The sequence below is a fragment of the Triticum dicoccoides genome, chromosome 2A (assembly GCF_002162155.2).
Source record: "Triticum dicoccoides isolate Atlit2015 ecotype Zavitan chromosome 2A, WEW_v2.0, whole genome shotgun sequence".
NCBI classification, from domain to species: Eukaryota; Viridiplantae; Streptophyta; class Magnoliopsida; order Poales; family Poaceae; genus Triticum; species Triticum dicoccoides.
The window spans coordinates 56,624,785-56,646,040 of NC_041382.1; the positions used below are offsets into that span (position 1 = coordinate 56,624,785).

Below are 21,256 nucleotides of genomic sequence, written 5' to 3' on the forward strand. Positions count from 1 at the left end.
CAGGCCAAACAGACGTGGGGCAGTTTCCGGGGCCCTAAGGCCAAGATGAAAGATGGGGCATGCGGCTAACATCTCACCTATAGGTGGTTGGTCATGAGGATCCTATTGTGGAGGACGGTCCAAGAGAAAAGTTTGCACTCCGGCTCTGCATAGGCCCGCCAAATCTTGCCAGTTGAGAACCATGTATGAGAGCCAATGAATTGTGACGTGTAGGCGGATCCAGCCAAATATTCCCAACTGGCCTGCCACTGCCAGTTCTAGGTAATGGAGTATGACATTTGAGGGTGAAGGGCCACCCTTCGCCGCAATCTTTAAAGATCAATTATCTTGGATTCCTTGCCACCTAGAAAGTTAGTATGCAGCAGTGCTCTAGGCTCACCTCGATCCGGGCAGTGGATGCAAACACTAAGTTGTTCCACATCCGGGCGGATGGGCACATGATGAAAAATTACATTCAGACTCGTCGGACTACCTCCGGTATTGGTATTGCCATAACACAAAGAGAATAGAGAAATGAAGTTGAAGACTATTTCACTGGCCATATCACGATTTCTCCTCATCACTCTGTCCAGCTGAATTGGGCTGCCCTTGGATACCAGAGGCGAGATCTCTTAGAATTCGATGCGGATTTTGATGAGGAGAAGATTAAGGAGGCCTTTTTCTCGCAACCATCTGATAAAGCACTTGGCGTTGGCAACTTTGAAGGAAATATGCCCTAGAGGCAATAATAAAGTTATTATTTATTTCCTTATATCATGATAAATGTTTATTATTCATGCTAGAATTGTATTAACCGGAAACATAATACATGTGTGAATACATAGACAAATAGAGTGTCACTAGTATGCCTCTACTTGACTAGCTCGTTGATCGAAGATGGTTATGTTTCCTAACCATAGACATGAGTTGTCATTTGATTAACAGGATCACATCATTAGGAGAATGATATGATTGACTTGACCCATTCCGTTAGCTTAGCACTTGATCATTTAGTTTGTTGCTATTGCTTTCTTCATGACTTATACATGTTCCTATGACTATGAGATTATGCAACTCCTGTTTACCGGAGGAACACTTTGTGTGCTACCAAACATCACAACATAACTGGGTGATTATAAAGGTGCTCTACAGGTGTCTCCAAAGGTACTTGTTGGGTTGGCGTATTTTGAGATTAGGATTTGTCACTCTGGTTGTCGGAGAGGTATCTCTGGGCCCTCTCGGTAATGCACATCACTTAAGCCTTACAAGCATTGCAACTAAATGAGTTAGTTGCGGAATGATGTATTACAGAACGAGTAAAGAGACTTGCCGGTAACGAGATTGAACTAGGTATTGAGATACCGACAATCGAATCTCGGTCAAGTAACATACCGATGACAAAGGGAACAACGTATGTTGTTATGCGGTCTGACTGATAAATATCTTCGTAGAATATGTGGGAGCCAATATGAGCATCCAGGTTCCGCTATTGGTTATTGACCGGAGACATGTCTCGGTCATGTCTACATAGTTCTCGAACCCGTAGGGTCCGCACGCTTAACGTTTCGATGTCGGTTATATTATGAGTTTATGAGTTTTGATGTACCAAAGGTTGTTCGGAGTCCTGGATGTAATCACGGACATGACGAGGAGTCTCGAAATGGTCGAGACATGAAGATTGATATATTGGACGACTATATTCAGACATCGGAATGGTTCCGGGGGTTATCGGATATATACCGGAGTACCGGGGGGTTACCGGAACCCCCCGGGGGTTATTGGGCCTCATGGGCCCAAAGTAGTGGAAGAGGAGAGGCAGCAGGAGGTGGCGTGCAGCCCCCCCTTGCCCCAATCCGAATTGGGAAAGGGAATGGGGCACGGCCCCCTTTCTCCTTCCTTCTCTCCACCTCCTCCTTCCCCCTTCTCCTAGTTGGAATAGGAAGGGGGGGGGCAAAACCTACTTGGAGTAGGATTGCCCCCCTTGGGCGCGCCTCCTCCTCTTGGCCGGCCCCCTTCTCCTCCACTCCTTTATATACGTGGCCAGGGGGCATCCCATAGATACAACAATTGATCTCTTGATCTCTTAGCCGTGTGCGGTGCCCCCTTCCACAATAATCCACGTCGATCATAGCGTAGCGGTGCTTAGGCGAAGCCCTGCGACAGTAGAACATCATCATCGCCACCACCCCGTCGTGCTGACTGAACTCTACCGTGAAGCTCTATTGGATTAGAGTTCGCGGGACGTCATCGAGCTGAACGTGTGCTGAACTCGGAGGTGCCGTGCGTTCGGTACTTGGATCGGTCGGATCGTGAAGACGTACGACTACATCAACCGCGTTGTGCTAACGCTTCCACTTTCGGTCTATGAGGGTATGTAGACAACACTCTCCCCTCTCGTTGCTATGCATCACCATGATCTTGCGTGTGCGTAGGAATTTTTTTGAAATTACTACGTTCCCCAACAGTGGCATCCGAGCCTGGTTTTATGCGTTGATGTTATATGCACGAGTAGAACACAAGTGAGTTGTGGGCGATATAAGTCATACTGCTTACCAGCATGTCATACTTTGGTTCGGCGGTATTGTTGGATGAAGCGGCCCGGACCGACATTACGCGTACGCTTACGCGAGACTGGTTCTACCGACATGCTTTGCACACAGGTGGCTGGCGGGTGTCAGTTTCTCCAACTTTAGTTGAACCAAGTGTGGCTACGCCCGGTCCTAGCGAAGGTTAAAACAGCATCAACTTGACAAACTATCGTTGTGGTTTTGATGCGTAGGTAAGAACGGTTCTTGCTAAGCCCGTAGCAGCCACGTAAAACTTGCAACAACAAAATAGAAGACGTCTAACTTGTTTTTGCAGGGCATGTTGTGATGTGATATGGTCAAGACATGATGCTAAATTTTATTGTATGAGATGATCCTGTTTTGTAACCGAGTTATCGGCAACTGGCAGGAGCCATATGGTTGTCGCTTTATTGTATGCAATGCAATCGCCCTGTAATGCTTTACTTTATCACTAAGCGGTAGCGATAGTCGTGGAAGCATAAGATTGGCGAGACGACACAATGCTACGATGGAGATCAAGGTGTCACGCCGGTGACGATGGTGACCATGAAGGTGTTTCGGAGATGGAGATCACAAGAACAAGATGATGATGGCCATATCATATCACTTATATTGATTGCATGTGATGTTTATCTTTTATGCATCTTATCTTGCTTTGATTGACGGTAGCATTATAAGATGATCTCTCACTAAATTTCAAGATAAAAGTGTTCTCCCTGAGTATGCACCGTTGCCAAAGTTCGTCATGCCCAGACACCACATGATGATCGGGTGTGATAAGCTCTACGTCCATCTACAACGGGTGCAAGCCAGTTTTTGCACATGCAGAATACTCAGGTTAAACTTGACGAGCCTAGCATATGCAGATATGGCCTCGGAACACTGAGACGGAAAGGTCGAGCATGAATCATATAGTAGATATGATCAACATATTGATGTTCACCATTGAAAGCTACTCCATTTCACGTGATGATCGGTTATGGTTTAGTTGATTTGGATCACGTGATCACTTAGAAGATTAGAGGGATGTCTTTCTAAGTAGGGAGTTCTTAAGTAATATGATTAATTGAACTTAAATTTATCATGAACTTAGTACCTGATAGTATTTTGCTTGTCTATGTTTGATTGTAGATAGATGGCCCGTGTTGTTGTTCCGTTGAATTTTAATGTGTTCCTTGAGAAAGCAAAGTTGAAAGATGATGGTAGCAATTACACGGACTGGGTCCGTAACTTGAGGATTATCCTCATTGCTGCACAGAAAAATTACATCCTGGAAGCACCGCTGGGTGCCAGGCCTGCTGCAGGAGCAACACCAGATGTTATGAACATCTGGCAGAGCAAAGCTGATAGTTCAGTGTGCCATGCTTTACGGCTTAGAATCGGGACTTCAACGACGTTTTGAACGTCATGGAGCATATGAGATGTTCCATGAGTTGAAGTTAATATTTCAAGCAAATGCCCGGATTGAGAGATATGAAGTCTCCAATAAATTCTATAGCTGCAAGATGGAGGAGAATAGTTCTGTCAGTGAACATATACTCAAAATGTGTGGGTATCATAATCATTTGACTCAACTAGGAGTTAATCTTCCTGTTGATAGTGTCATTGACAGAGTTCTTCAATCACTGCCACCAAGCTACAAGAGCTTCGTGATGAACTATAACATGCAAGGGATGGATAAGACGATTCCCGAGCTCTTCGCAATGCTAAAGGCTGTGGAGGTAGAAATCAAGAAGGAGCATCAAGTGTTGATGGTCAATAAGACCGCCAGTTTCAAGAAAAAGGGCAAAGGGAAGAAGAAGGGGAACTTCAAGAAGAACAACAAACAAGTTGCTGCTCAGGAGAAGAAACCAAAGTCTGGACCTAAGCCTGAAACTGAGTGCTTCTACTGCAAGCAGACTGGTCACTGGAAGCGGAACTGCCCCAAGTATTTGGCGGATAAGAAGGATGGCAAGGTGAACAAAGGTATATGTGATATACATGTTATTGATGTGTACCTTACTAGAGCTCGCAGTAGCACTTGGTATTTGATACTAGTTCCGTTGCTAATATTTGCAACTCGAAACAGGGACTACGGACGAACACTGGCCAAGGACGAGGTGACGATGCGCGTGGGAAATGGTTCCAAAGTCGATGTGATCGCGGTCGGCACGCTACCTCTACATCTACCTTTGGGATTAGTTTTAGACCTAAATAATTGTTATTTGGTGCCAGCGTTGAGCATGAACATTATATCTGGATCTTGTTTGATGCGAGACAGTTATTCATTTAAATCAGAGAATAATGGTTGTTCTATTTATATGAGTAATATCTTTTATGGTCATGCACCCTTGAAGAGTGGTCTATTTTTGATGAATCTCGATAGTAGTGATACACATATTCATAATGTTGAAGCCAAAAGATGCAGAGTTGATAATGATAGTGCAACTTATTTGTGGCACTGCCGTTTAGGTCATATCGGTGTAAAGCGCATGAAGAAACTCCATACTGATGGACTTTTGGAACCACTTGATTATGAATCACTTGGTACTTGCGAACCGTGCCTCAAGGGCAAGATGACTAAAACGCCGTTCTCCGGTACTGTGAAGAGAGCAACAGATTTGTTGGAAATCATGCATACAGATGTATGTGGTCCGATGAATGTTGAGGCTCGTGGCGGATATCATTATTTTCTCATCTTCACAGATGATTTAAGCAGATATGGGTATATCTACTTGATGAAACATAAGTCTGAAACATTTGAAAAGTTCAAAGAATTTCAGAGTGAAGTTGAAAATCATCGTAACAAGAAAATAAAGTTTCTACGATCTGATTGTGGAGGAGAATATTTGAGTTACGAGTTTGGTCTACATTTGAAACAAAGCAGAATAGTTTCGCAACTCATGCCACCTGGAACACCATAGTGTAATGGTGTGTCCGAACGTCGTAATCGTACTCTACTAGATATGGTGCGATCTATGATGTCTCTTATTGATTTACCGCTATCGTTTTGGGGTTATGCTTTAGAGATGGCCGCATTCACGTTAAATAGGGCACCATCAAAATCCGTTGAGACGACGCCTTATGAACTGTGGTTTGGCAAGAAACCAAAGTTGTCGTTTCTTAAAGTTTGGGGCTGCGATGCTTATGTGAAAAAGCTTCAACCTGATAAGCTCGAACCCAAATCGGAGAAATGTGTCTTCATAGGATACCCAAAGGAGACTGTTGGGTACACCTTCTATCACAGATCCAAATGCAAGACATTCATTGCTAAGAATGGATCCTTTCTAGAGAAGGAGTTTCTCTCGAAAGAAGTGAGTGGGAGGAAAGTAGAACTTGATGAGGTAACCGTACCTGCTCCCTTATTGGAAAGTAGCTCATCACAGAAACCGGTTCCTGTGACAACTATACCAATTAGTGAGGAAGTTAATGATGATGATTATGAAACTTCAGATCAAGTTATTACTGAACCTCGTAGATCAACCAGAGTAAGATCCGCGCCGGAGTGGTACGGTAATCCTGTTCTGAAAGTCATGCTACTGGATCACGATGAACCTACGAACTATGAACAAGCGATGGTGAGCCCAGATTCCGCAAAATGGTTGAAGCCATGAAACCTGAGATGGGATCCATGTATGAGAACAAAGTGTGGAGTTTGGTTGACTTGCCCATTGATCGGCAAGCAATTGAGAATAAATGGATCTTCAAGAAGAAGACTGACGCTGACGGTAATGTTACTGTCTACAAAGCTCAACTTGTTGCGAAAGGGTTTCGACAAGTTCAAGGGATTGACTACGATGAGACTTTCTCACCCGTAGCGATGCTTAAGTCTGTCCGAATCATGTTAGCGATTGCCTCATTTTATGATTATGAAATTTGGCAGATGGATGTCAAAACTGCATTCCTGAATGGATTTCTGGAAGAAGAGTTGTATATGATGCAACTGGAAGGTTTTGTCGATCCAAAGGGAGCTAACAAAGTGTGCAAGCTCCAGCGATCCATTTATGGACTGGTGCAAGCCTCTCGGAGTTGGAATAAACGCTTTGATAGTGTGATCAAAGCATTTTGTTTTATACAGACTTTTGGAGAATCCTGTATTTACAAGAAAGTGAGTGGGAGCTATGTGGATGACATATTATTGATTGGAAATGATATAGAATTTCTGGATAGCATAAAGGGATACTTGAATAAGAGTTTTTCAATGAAAGACCTTGGTGAAGCTGCTTACATATTGGGCATTAAGATCTATAGAGATAGATCAAGACACTTAATTGGACTTTCACAAAGCACATACCTTGACAAAGTTTTGAAGAAGTTCAAAATGGATCAAGGAAAGAAAGGGTTCTTGCCTGTGTTACAAGGTGTGAAGTTGAGTAAGACTCAATGTCCGACCACTGCAGAAGATAGAGAGAAAATGAAAGATGTTCCCTATGCTTCAGCCATGGGCTCTATCATGTATGCAATGCTGTGTACCAGACCTGATGTGTGCCTTGCTATAAGTCTAGCAGGGAGGTACCAAAGTAATCCAGGAGTGGATCACTGGACAGCGGTCAAGAACATCCTGAAGTACCTGAAAAGGACTAAGGATATGTTTCTCGTTTATGGAGGTGACAAAGAGCTCATCGTAAATGGTTACGTTGATGCAAGCTTTGACACTGATCCGGATGATTCTAAATCGCAAACTGGATACGTGTTTACATTGAACGGTGGAGCTGTCAGTTGGTGCAGTTCTAAACAAAGCGTCGTGGCGGGATCTACATGTGAAGCGGAGTACATAGCTGCTTCGGAAGCAGCAAATGAAGGAGTCTGGGTGAAGGAGTTCATATCCGATCTAGGTGTCATACCTAGTGCATCGGGTCCAATGAAAATCTTTTGTGACAATACTGGAGCAATTGCCTTAGCGAAGGAATCCAGATTTCACAAGAGAACCAAGCACATCAAGAGATGCTTCAATTCCATCCGGGATTTAGTCCATATGGGAGACATAGAAATTTCTACATACGGATCTGAATGTTGCAGACCCGTTGACTAAGCCTCTTTCACGAGCAAAACATGATCAACACCAAGGCTCCATGGGTGTTAGGATCATAACAGTGTAATCTAGATTATTGACTCTAGTGCAAGTGGGAGACTGAAGGAAATATGCCCTAGAGGCAATAATAAAGTTATTATTTATTTCCTTATATCATGATAAATGTTTATTATTCATGCTAGAATTGTATTAACCGGAAACATAATACATGTGTGAATACATAGACAAACAGAGTGTCACTAGTATGCCTCTACTTGACTAGCTCATTGATCGAAGATGGTTATGTTTCCTAACCATAGACATGAGTTGTCATTTGATTAACGGGATCACATCATTAGGAGAATGATATGATTGACTTGACCCATTCCGTTAGCTTAGCACTTGATCGTTTAGTTTGTTGCTATTGCTTTCTTCATAACTTATACATGTTCCTATGACTATGAGATTATGCAACTCCCGTTTACCGGAGGAACACTTTGTGTGCTACCAAACGTCAGAACGTAACTGGGTGATTATAAAGGTGCTCTACAGGTGTCTCCAAAGGTACTTGTTGGGTTGGCATATTTCGAGATTAGGATTTGTCACTCCGATTATCGGAGAGGTATCTCTGGGCCCTCTCGGTAATGCACATCACTTAAGCCTTGCAAGTATTGCAACTAAATGAGTTAGTTGCGGAATGATGTATTATGGAACGAGTAAAGAGACTTGCCGGTAACGAGATTGAACTAGGTATTGAGATATCGACGATCGAATCTCGGGCAAGTAACATATCGATGACAAAGGGAACAACGTATGTTGTTATGCGGTCTGACTGATAAAGATCTTCGTAGAATATGTGGGAGCCAATATGAGCATCCAGGTTCCGCTATTGGTTATTGACCGGAGACATGTCTCGGTCATGTCTACATAGTTCTTGAACCCGTAGGGTCCGCACGCTTAACGTTTCAATGCCGGTTATATTATGATTTTATGAGTTTTGATGTACCGAAGGTTGTTCGGAGTCCCGGATGTAATCACGGACATGACAAGGAGTCTCGAAATGGTCGAGACATGAAGATTGATATATTGGACGACTATATTCGGACACCGGAATGGTTCTGGGGGTTATCGGATATATACCGGAGTACCGGGGGGTTACCGGAACCCCCCCGGGGGTTATTGGGCCTCATGGACCCAAAGTAGTGGAAGAGGAGAGGCAGCAGGAGGTGGCGCGCAGCCCTCCTTGCCCCAATCCGAATTGGGAAAGGGAAGGGGGCGCGGCCCCCTTCTCCTTCCTTCTCCCCACCTCCTCCTTCCCCCTTCTCCTAGTTGGAATAGGAAAGGGGGGGGCAAAACCTACTTGGAGTAGGATTGCCCCCCCCCCCTTGGGCGCGCCTCCTCCTCTTGGCCGCCCCCTCCTCCTCCACTCCTTTATATACGTGGCCAGGGGGCACCCCATAGACACAACAATTGATCTCTTGATCTTTTAGCCATGTGTGGTGCCCCCTTCCACCATAATCCACCTCGATCATATCGTAGCGGTGCTTAGGCGAAGCCCTGCGTCGGTAGAACATCATCATCGTCACCACGCCGTCGTGAAGCTCTACTGGATTGGAGTTCGCGGGATGTCATCGAGCTGAACGTGTGCTGAACTCGGAGGTGCCGTGCGTTCGGTACTTGGATCGGTCAGATCGTGAAGACGTACGACTACATCAACCGCGTTGTGCTAACGCTTCCTATTTTGGTCTATGAGGGTACGTAGACAACACTCTCCCCTCTCGTTGCTATGCATCACCATGATCTTGCATATGCGTATGAATTTTTTTGAAATTACTACGTTCCCCAACAAACTTCATCGAGGCTTTCTTCAAGTCATGTTGGGATATCATCAAAGTGGACATCATTGCGGCAATTCCACATATGGCATCTCTTTGTGGGGACTGTGCGGGTCTGATAAACTCCGCCAATATTATCATGTTGTCCAAGAAGGTTGACGCCACTTGCATTTATGACTACCGATCCACCAGATTGATTCAGAGCCTTTCAAACATCCTCTCGAAGTTTCTGGCTAACAAACTTGCATCCATCCTCAATGACATCGTTGCTAGAAGCCATAGTGTCTTCATTAAAATAGATGCGTCCATGATAACTTCCTCTTCGTGGAGAACCTCATCAAGGAACTTCACCAAACCAAAACTATGAGTATGTTCCTCAAGCTTGACATTTCAAAGGATTTTAATTCGGCGAACTAGACTGTCATCTCGTGGTTATGGATAACATCGGTTCGGTCAGCAATGGCATGATTGGATCTATTTGTCGCTCAACTCTTGGACACCTCCAGTGCTCCTCAATGGCAGCCCAGGGCCTCCCTTTGCATGTACGTAGGAGGGGTATTACGCAGGGGGACTACCCCCTCTCACCAATGCTCTTCATCTTGGCCATTGACCCAATACACCACCTCCTACACCTAGCGGCAGAGTCGAGCGTGCTTCTGTCGGTCAGGGCCAGAGCTGTCCAATGTAGAATATCCTTGTATGTTGATGATGTTGGGATCTTTGCCAATCCTATCAAAGAAGAGTTAATTCTGACCAATTCCATCCCCGACTACTTCGTTAATGCCAACATCCTAGTCACAAACCTTCTGAAGACCGAGGTCTTCCCCATCCGTTTGTGAGGGCATTGACATGCACGACATTCTCACTGTTTTCCCCGCTAGGATTGGAAACCTTCTCGTGCCGCTATTTGGGCCCCCTCTATATTAGCGACGCCTTCGCAAAAGGTTCACCTCCAGTCGCTCAGTGACAAGATTCACTGTTGAAAAAACATCGTGAGAGCTGAGAGGGTCTCTCTTGCAAAGATGGTCCTAACCGCTATGGCCATTTTTCACATGCCATACATGTCGTTGCCTAAGTGGGTGAGTGCCAAGGTGAACCGGATTACACATGACTTCGTGTGGTATGGTGGCAATAGTGAGACCGCTGGCGGTGGGCACTCGTTGGTCAACTGGAAGACAGTCTGTCGGGCCAAAGTGGTTGGCGACCTTGGCATTATAGACCTCGAGAGATTTGGAATGGCCCTTGGGCTGAGGTGGCCCTAGCTGCACTGGATGGACCCGGGGCCTTGCGATGTGATGAATATGGCGCCTTTCATGGCATCCACAACTGGCACGACAACTGGACTCGTGTTGGAGCCCTGTATCTGCGATGCCCGGAGCTTTTCGCCATTGCATTTTGAAAAAAAAAAAACAAGACGGTGCACAACGAGCTTTTGAATGATATCTGGATTCATTCGGTGGCTAGATCAAGCGGACCTGAGCAGGTATGAGAGTTCATTTAAAAATAATATAGATCTTGCATTTAGCCATTTGCACGAGAATGCGTTTTGCCGCTTTTGACTCCTACTTTGCCGGAAGATACAAACACCACACACCTCACACAAGATGCGACTTCGCTTTCTTTCCTGCCGCCGGGTGCCCGGGTGAATTCGAAGCTGATACGATGGTATTTGGATGCTCTCGCGCCTTTCTTGACCGTTGGATACTCGTAAAAATTAAGCTAGCTACTTGTGATGACACATACTCCCTTCATTCCTAAATATAATGTTTGCTTAGAGATTCCAATATGAATTACTCCCTCTATTTTTAAATATAAGTTTTTTTTAGATATTTCAATGTAGACTATATATGGAGCAAAATGAATGAATTTACACTCTAAACTATGGCTATATACACCCGTATATAGTTTATATTAAAATCTTTAAAAAGACTTATACTTACCTACGAAGCAAAATGAGTGAATCTACACTCTAAAATATGTCTATATACATCCGTATGTAGTTTACAATAAATTCTTTAAAAAGACTTATACTTATCTACAAAGCAAAATAAGTGAATCTACACTCTAAAATATGTCTACGTACATCCGTATGTAGTCTATATTAAAATCTTATAAAAGACTTATATTTATGAACGGAGTAGGTGGTTGTTGGTCAGAGCAGCCAGAAAACGTTGATGTGTACCAAATAATCAGCTGGGAAGTACATAAATACACAACCGTTACCCGCAGAACCAACGGCTCTGGATGAAGCAGCTGTGGGGCCCCACGGCCGCTCATCATCAGCCGAGCAACACGCGCCCCTAGCCACTGCCACGCGGGCCCCAGCACGCTCTCGACTCCTCCGTGTGCTATATAAACACCCATCGCTCACTCCACAGCAGATCGTGCCCCTCGCCTCCATCACTCACTCTCACAGCCCCCCAGCTAGCTAGTGCCCTCTGCATCTCGTGCTCGGAGAACTTAGATCAGCACAGAGCGAGGGTCGATTAGCAGCTGATCGGCAGATCATGGGCGTGGAGGGCTGCTGCAACAAGAAGGTGATGGAGGAGGAGGCCCTGGTGAAGAAGATCACCGGCCTCGCCGCGGCCATCGGCGAGCTGCCCTCGCTGAGCCCCTCGCCGGCGGTGAACGCGCTCTTCACCGAGCTGGTGACGTCCTGCATCCCGGCGAGCACCGTCGACGTCGACGCGCTGGGCCCGGAGGCGCAGGAGATGCGCGCCCGCCTCATCCGCCTCTGCGCCGACGCCGAGGGCCACCTGGAGGCGCACTACTCCGACCTCCTCGCCGCGCACGACAACCCGCTCGACCACCTCACCCTCTTCCCCTACTTCAACAACTACATCAAGCTCAGCCAGCTGGAGCACGGCCTCCTCGCCCGCCACGTCCCGGGCCCGGCCCCGGCCCGCGTCGCCTTCCTCGGCTCCGGCCCGCTGCCGCTCAGCTCCCTCGTGCTCGCCGCGCGCCACCTCCCCGACGCCTCCTTCGACAACTACGACATCTCCGGCGAGGCCAACGAGCGCGCCAGCCGGCTGGTCCGCAACGACGCCGACGCCGGCGCGCGCATGGCGTTCCGCACGGCAGACGTGGCCGACGTGACGACCGAGCTGGCGGGCTACGACGTGGTGTTCCTGGCGGCGCTGGTGGGCATGGCGGCCGAGGAGAAGGCGCGCCTGGTGGAGCACCTCGGGAGGCACATGGCCCCCGGCGCGGCGCTCGTGGTGCGGAGCGCGCACGGCGCGCGCGGGTTCCTGTACCCGGTGGTGGACCCCGAGGAGATCCGGCGAGGCGGGTTCGAGGTGCTCACCGTGCACCACCCGGAGGACGAGGTGATCAACTCCGTCATCATCGCGCGCAAGGCGGCGGCGCCAGCAGCCGTCGCCGCCGACGGCGACGTGCCGGTGAACAACGGCGGCATGCCGGCCCAGTGCGCGGTGGCGGTGAGCAGACCGTGCCTGGGCTGCGCCTGCGAGCTGGGGACGAGGGCGCACCAGAAGATGAAGGAGATGGCCATGGAGGAGATGGAGGCGTAGGCCGGCCGGCACTCCGGCAGACACCGTCACCGTCATCGCCCAGAGCACGGTGATGCATGAACTCACCCACCGATTAATATTTGCCCGATTAATCACCGACCGATACATACATGCATGGTAATAATTGGTTTGTCCTCATGCATGGATGGATGGACGTGGCTACTTATTTACCACAATTATTAATCCTTGCCTGCGTATGGCTGGCTGGATTATTTATTTTCTACCGTAATCGTGCCGTGTTTGTTTTAGCAATCGTCTGACAGCTGCTGCATGCCTCCGGGTTTAACATAGAGGAGGAGGATGATATGTGTCGTGTTGTGGTGTGGTGAGATCGAGTCGAGTCGAGTTGCCTGCCTGCTAGCTGTTGTTGTAATAAGTGTTTTTGACACTCTATATGACTCAAGTGATCCATCATCACCAAGAAGCAGTGTAACACCGTACCGATGCTTTCCTAATTGATTCCCTTGTTTCAACGACTTGTCTTCATTTCTTCTTCTTTTTTAAGAAAATAATCATCTCGATTTGCCCTCCGATTTACCCGATCGTTGCAGTTAATCAGCAAATATATATGGGTGCTGGCAAAGTGCAAGCTCATATAGTACGGTCAACTGCCAGCAGCGGTTGCCAAATGATTGGAGTGCGGGATTTTTTTTCTCTGGTGCCGAAACGACCGTGCTGCTCGATTTGTGTGCCAGCCATTTTAATGAATGGAACTTGCTTTTTTTTGCTACTTGTGTGATCTACCAGGCTGCTCGGTGTCCAGTTTCTGTTTTCACCTGCAGAACAAAAAGGCCGCTTTTGGGCCATTAGATCCTTGTTGCTCCAAGTAGACCATTTAGGGTCCAATTGGCCCAAAAAACGAACAGCCCAATGACAAAGAGGAGCAATGCTGTAGGGATGCAATATGTGATTTTTTTTATTTTTTTTGCAATGAAATGTGTGAATGTTTGATATGGAGAGAACAAAAACTAGACGGGTGCACGATTGCTGGGAAAAGCGAGAATGCAGAGGAAAGGTGTTGAGGTTTGTCACCACTCCATGCACTCGTTGCTCTATAGGATGCACGGGTATTTGGCTAGTTTCCACCGGCGGGATCGAAAAGACTCCTCTCAAAAAAGAAAAGAAAAACGTAAAGAAAGCCGGTTAGTACTACTTCTACTACAGGTCGGTATCAGTTTTTTTTCTCATGCAGAAGAAACATGGCACTTTGGGGCGAAATACCCCTTGGAACATGGCGGTAGGTGCACCTGACACCTAAATTACTATTTAAAAAATTCCGAAAAAATCAGAACTTTCCGAAACTTTTTGGGAACAAACTTGAGTTATCATTACAGTCATACAAATTTTTTTATCAACGAAATCTTCTCCAACGAAATTCTCGCAAAAAAAAACAAGACTTATAGTGTGAATAGTAGCTCTTATGTAGTGACGAATTTGTTTTTTTCTGCCCATAACAACATGAAAGGCATTTCTTCGCAAAAGATTTTATACGAGTGCAACAATAAATTACTATGTTCTTTGTACTACCTTGACAGTTGATGAATAGATCAGGACAATAAATCTTAAGTTCATAACCAGCTTCGAATGATTTTTTTGTATAAAAAATAAAAATTGATACCATGAATACTTTTTTTCTGCTAATATAACAGAAAAAGATGAACATTTTAGAGGTGCCTTGAAAAAAATTGAAAACAACATTTTTTTAGTGGACATTTGTTGTTATATATAGAATGAGTTTCTAACCAAGAGTGAACCAAAATATTGTGAAGCTTATATAAGCAAATGAAAACATAAAACATGATTTAAGCATAGGAAGAAGTATGCTTAAATTTAATAGGCAGATGTGAGGCTCTAACCTAGACAGACCAGTGCACCAACTTATGCTGCTAGCTGGTAAGACTCCAGACCATTCGCAAGTAAATGAAAATGTGTGCCTCACCGATGGGGATTTGCGGGTGAAGTAGGAGTCGCTGGCTCGCAGAGGAGAGATGACGATGACGCCTGTAGCCCGCCTAGGTGGTGCTCCTCTCTCGGAGGCGTGTGTGAGTCTTTTGTAGGTAGCCAGGTTGGCCAGTGTGCCCCTTCGTGGGATGTAGCGGTTTTTGCTTGGTTTTCCGTAATTAACTGGGCAACTCTCTGTTTCTTTATTAATGAGATGTGGCAAAGCTTTTACCGCCGTTTCAAAAAAAAAGAAAACGAAAAAAAAACAGGAATAAAAACCATTGCTAAAGAAAACAATATGTAATAACATCAAGGCAAGAAAGAGAAAATAAAAGGAAACCACTGCTAGGGAGAAAGAAATAATAAAATAAGCGAAATGAAGAGGGAATAAATTAATAAGAAAATAATAAACGAAGAAAAAAGAAGTCGAGCCAGTATTTATTTAAAAAAGCTACTTTCTTTAGGGGAATTCAAAAAAACTCCTGTTAGCAACTTTTTTTTAGCAAAACTACTTTTTTTTCGAGGAACTTTAGCAAAAGTAACTACTGCTAACAACTACGAAGAGAGAACGTCACGTAAAGTCCGGCCCAGTAGGTGCATCTGTAGGCGGCGTTTGCGAGAAAAACACTGGTGTCGGCCCGGTCCAGCAAGATCTACCGGTCTCACTTTTGTAGGAGGACGATCGACTTTTGAAAAAACTTTTGAAGGAGGACGATCGACTCGATATATCCAGATTGATCCATACGGACTGCGCAGCAATTCAGATCAAAAAAGAACCTAGCGTGATGGCCAAGGCCAAGGCGCCGCAGCCGCCATGGGTGGTCCAGTTCAACGGCACGAGCAAACCCGTCCTCGTCGCGCCCTTCGACGGATGCCGCCGCTGCGACGAGACGCCGGTCATGCCGGCGCTCGAAGGGAAACGATGCCTCGGCCTCGACGGAGACTGGTCGCTCATGCTCGACGAGGTCACCAACGGGTGCTCCCTCGTCAACTTCGCTAATACCTCGCCGTCGACGCCCACGATAGTCGCTCTCCCGCCTTTGCCGGAGGACGTGCCCGCTTTATACTTATGGTTCGGCTGCGCGCTCTCCGCGCAAACCCCGCCCGATTGCACCGTTTTTTTGGATTTCGTCAGGGACAAGTCCCTTCTCTACTGCCGCCCTGGTGATCCCGAGTGGTCCCGCCTCCCTGTGGAGCTCGCCGAGGTGAACGACAATTTCGACGGCCCCATAACCGCTGGCTACCAGGGGAAGGTGTATGCGACAACCATGGCGTCCCTGGTGGCCATTGATGCATCCGGCCCGACACCATCAGTCATAAGGACGGACATGAGACCCCCGCCGCGGTGCCCCGTGCACGCCGGTTACAAGTGCTACCCGGTACCGTGTCCTGGCGGCGAGCTCTTTTTGGTGCGGTGCTGCATCTTTGGCGACCCGGACGTGGTGGATCTCAAGGTTTTCCTATGGAATCAGGAGGATAATGCGTGGGGAACAGTCCAAACCATCGCGGATAGAACATTTTTTGTGGGCAGGTGTACTTTCGCTGTTGGGGCGGTTGAAGCAGGAACCCAACCCAACTGCATCCATGTGCTGCGTAAAGTTTGCGATGAATTTGTTATCTACACCGTGTCTCTGGATGATATGACCATCGGGCTCCATATAGTTGAGGGATGTGATTGTGATGATGATGATGAGGACCAAGTATTCTGGACTCTTCCCACGAGGTAAGTTTAATTTCACCTTATCGATTTGAAAGTATTCATGTGCTTGTTCAATGTGATGATTTAGAAATGTTTTAACGTTTCCATTTATGTATTTGCAGCTTCGGTCTGAAAGATGTACAAGCCATCGATACTATTGATGATGTCTCCGATAAGGTATCTATGTACATATATTATATTATTGTTAACAAATTCGACTACCTTACTGCAAATTAGCATTGTTAAAGAAAGAAGGGAAATTTATAGCAAATCAACACTGATGTAACCAGGTGATACAAAGAACAATTGAACATTGTTTGGGAGAGCAAGAAAAGGAGGACATGATGATGCTTAACACGACCTCTCGAGAGGAGAGGCAGTGGTGTGACCTCCATACCGACTTGTTGCGGCTACTAGTATCCAAGATTTCATTCATCGATTTCCTACATCTGAAAGCTGTCTGCAAGCGGTAGAACTCCATTGAAAGCCCGATACACCATGCAAAAGGGTTGCCATTGCTCATGACACCCCGCCTAGCAGGAAGGACAAAAGATGATATTCTCGAGGTCTTCGATCCGATGAGCGAGAAGAAGTACAACATCAGGGTAAACATCCCTACTTCATGTCTCCAATCACAGGGTTCGCAGTTAATGCATTTCACAAAGAATGCCTGGGTCATCGTGTCAAGAGGGGGTGACCAAATGTACATCCTAGTGAATCCGTTCAAGAATTACCCACATGGCGGCCATGTGATTGCTCTTCCACTACTAGATATCATTGGCCTCAAAGGATTATCGTTCTCTTCCATGCCGGGTTCTCCGGACTTTGTGGTCCTCGCCGTGGGAGCCACGCCAGACTACGAAGTTGTCCTTATTCAAACATGGCGAATAGGAGACAAAGAGTGGAAGGAAGAAATCTTACGAAATGTTGATGTTCCGTTCTTCATGGCATCTCATAGCCCCGTCTTCCTTGACGACATCGTTTATTTCCTAGACATGAATGGCAGGCTCGGAGTCGTGGACTTGAATGTGGAAAAGATGGAGTGGAAGGTCCTTGACAAGACAGATCAACCGATACGTGGAAGTGACTATGTGTATACAATTGAGGAGTTGAACTATAGCTATCTAGCGGAGTGGAAAGGTGACCTAGTCGCCATTATCCGAGAAAATGGCAATTTTGGGTTCATCGGAGTACTTAAGCTTGATCGGTCTGTTGGGGAACGTTGCAGAAAACAAAAAATTTCCTACGGTTTCACCAAGATCCATCTAGGAGTTCATCTAGCAACGAGTGGTTTGATGCATCTACGTACCTTGTAGATCGCGAGCGGAAGCGTTCAAAGAACGGGGATGAGGGAATCGTACTCGACGTGATCCAAATCACCGGAGATCCTACCGCCGAACGGACGGCACCTCCGCGTTCAACACACGTACGGTCAGCGTAACGTCTCCTCCTTATTGATCCAGCAAGGGGAAGGAGAGGTTGAGGAAGATGGCTCCAGCAGCAGCACGACGGCGTGGTGGTGGTGGAGCTGCAGTACTCCGGCAGGGCTTCGCCAAGCTCTATGGAGGAGGAGGAGGTGTTGGAGAGGGAGAGGGAGGCACCAAAGGCGTGGTCTTAGAGACCCTCCCTCCCTCACTATATATAGGGGGGCCTAGGGGGGGCATCGGCCCTAGGAGATCCAATCTCCTAGGGGGGGGCGGCCAAGGGAGGAATCCCTCCTCCCCAAGGCACCTAGGAGGTGCCTTCTCCTTTTGGGACTCTTCCCTTCTTGAACCCTAGGCGCATGGGCCCCTTGGGGCTGGTGCCCTTGGCCCATATAGGCCAAGGCGCACACCCCTACAGCCCATGTGGCCCCCCGGGGCAGGTGGCCCCACCCGGTGGACCCCCGGGACCCTTCCGGTGGTCCCAGTACAATACCGATAACCCCGAAACTTGTCCCGATGGCCGAAATAGCACTTCCTATATATAATTCTTTACCTCCGGACCATTCCGGAACTCCTCGTGATGTCCGGGATCTCATTTGGGACTCCAAACAACATTCGGGTTACTGCATATACATATCCCTACAACCCTAGCGTCATCGAACCTTAAGTGTGTAGACCCTGCGGGTTCGGGAGACATGTAGACATGACCGAGACGACTCTCCGGTCAATAACAAACAGCGGGATCTGGATACCCATGTTGGCTCCCACATGCTCCTCGATGATCTCATCGGATGAACCACGATGTCGAGGATTCAAGCAATCCCGTATACAATTCCCTTTGTCAATCGGTATGTTACTTGCCCGAGATTCGATCGTCGGTATCCCAATACCTTGTTCAATCTCGTTACCGGCAAGTCACTTTACTCATACCGTAATGCATGATCCCGTGACCAGACACTTGGTCACTTTGAGCTCATAATGATGATGCATTACCGAGTGGGCCCAGTGATACCTCTCCGTCATACGGAGTGACAAATCCCAGTCTTGATCCGTGTCAACCCAACAGACACTTTCGGAGATACCCGTAGTATACCTTTATAGTCACCCAGTTACGTTGTGACGTTTGGTACACCCAAAGCACTCCTACGGTATCCGGGAGTTACACGATCTCGTGGTCTAAGGAAAGGATACTTGACATTGGAAAAACTCTAGCAAACGAACTATACGATCTTGTGCTATGTTTAGGATTGGGTCTTGTCCATCACATCATTCTCCTAAAGATGTGATCTCGTTATCAATGACATCCAATGTCCATAGTCAGGAAACCATGACTATCTGTTGATCAACGAGCTAGTCAACTAGAGGCTTACTAGGGACATGATGGTGTCTATTATTCACACATGTATTACGTTTTCCGGATAACACAATTATAGCATGAATAAAGACAATTATCATGAACAAGGAAATATAATAATAATGCTTTTTATTATTACCTCTAGGGCATATTTCCAACAGTCTCCCACTTGCACTAGAGTCAATAATCTAGTTACATTGTGATGAATCGAACACCCATGGAATTCTGGTGTTGATCATGTTTTGCCCTAGGGAGAGGTTTAGTCAACGGATCTGGTACATTCAGGTCCATATGTACTTTACAAATATCTATGTCTCCATCTTGAACATTTTCACGAATGGAGTTGAAGCGACGCTTGATGTGCCTTGTCTTCTTGTGAAACCTGGGCTCCTTGGCAAGTGCAATAGCTCCAGTGTTGTCACAGAAGAGCTTGATCGGCCCCGACGCATTGGGTATGACTCCTAGGTCGGTGATGAACTCCTTCACCCAAATTGCTTCTTGTGCTGCCTCCGAGGCTGCCATGTACTCCGCTTCACATGTAGATCCCGCCACGACACTCTGCTTGCAACTGCACCAGCTTACTGCCCCACCATTCAAAATATACACGTATCCGGTCTGTGACTTTGAGTCATCCAGATCTGTGTCGAAGCTAGCATCAACGTAACCCTTTACGACGAGCTCTTCGTCACCTCCATAAACGAGAAACATTTCCTTAGTCCTTTTCAGGTACTTCAGGATATTCTTGACCGCTGTCCAGTGTTCTTTGCCGGGATTACTTTGGTACCTTCCTACCAAACTTACGGCAAGGTTTACATCAGGTCTGGTACACAGCATGGCATACATAATAGAACCTATGGCTGAGGCATAGGGGATGACACTCATCTCTTCTATCTCTTCTGCCGTGGTCGGACATTGAGCTGAGCTCAATTTCACACCTTGCAACACAGGCAAGAACCCCTTCTTAGACTGATCCATATTGAACTTCTTCAATATCTTATCAAGGTATGTGCTTTGTGAAAGACCTATGAGGTGTCTTGATCTATCTCTATAGATCTAGATGCCTAATATATAAGCAGCTTCTCCAAGGTCCTTCATTGAAAAACTCTTATTCAAGTTGGCCTTAATGCTGTCCAAGAGTTCTATATCATTTCCATCAAAAGTATGTCATCTACATATAGTATGAGAAATGCTACAGAGCTCCCACTCACTTTCTTGTAAACGCAGGCTTCTCCATAAGTCTGCGTAAACCCAAACGCTTTGATCATCTCATCAAAGCGAATGTTCCAACTCCGAGATGCTTGCACCAACCCATAAATCGAGCGTTGGAGCTTGCACACCTTGTCAGCATTCTTATGATCGACAAAACCTTCCGGCTGCACCATATACAATTCTTCCTTAAGGAAACCATTAAGGAATGCCGTTTTGACGTCCATTTGCCATATCTCATAATCATAGAATGCGACAATTGCTAACATGATTCGGACGGACTTTAGCTTCGCTACCGGTGAGAAGGTCTCATCGTAGTCAACCCCTTGAACTTGTCGATAACCCTTAGCGACAAGCCGAGCTTTATAGATGGTCACATTACCATCCGCGTCTGTCTTCTTCTTAAAGATCCATTTATTTTCTATGGCTCGCCGATCATCGGACAAGTCAGTCAAAGTCCATACTTCGTTTTCATACATGGATCCTATCTCGGATTTCATGGCTTCTAGCCATTTGTCGGAATCCGGGCCCGCCATCGCTTCTTCATAGTTCGAAGGTTCACCGTTGTCTAACAACATGATTTCCAAGACAGGGTTGCCGTACCACTCTGGTGCGGAACGTGTCCTTGTGGACCTTCGAAGTTCAGTAGCAACTTGATCTAAAGTTTCATGATCATCATCATTAACTTCCTCTCTAGTCGGTGCAGGCACCTCAGGAACATTTTCTTGAGT

The 21,256-nt window shown here is 46.5% G+C and overlaps 1 protein-coding gene across 1 annotated transcript; it reads left to right on the forward strand.

Moving 5' to 3' along the window:
- Window positions 1-11,725: 11,725 nt before the first annotated feature.
- Window positions 11,726-13,374, forward strand: LOC119353188 (nicotianamine synthase 9-like). Its single transcript, XM_037619777.1, has one exon. It carries the CDS (start codon window positions 11,879-11,881, stop codon window positions 12,899-12,901), a length of 1,023 nt encoding a protein of 340 aa, XP_037475674.1. The 5' UTR covers window positions 11,726-11,878; the 3' UTR covers window positions 12,902-13,374.
- The last annotated feature ends 7,882 nt before the right edge of the window (window positions 13,375-21,256 follow it).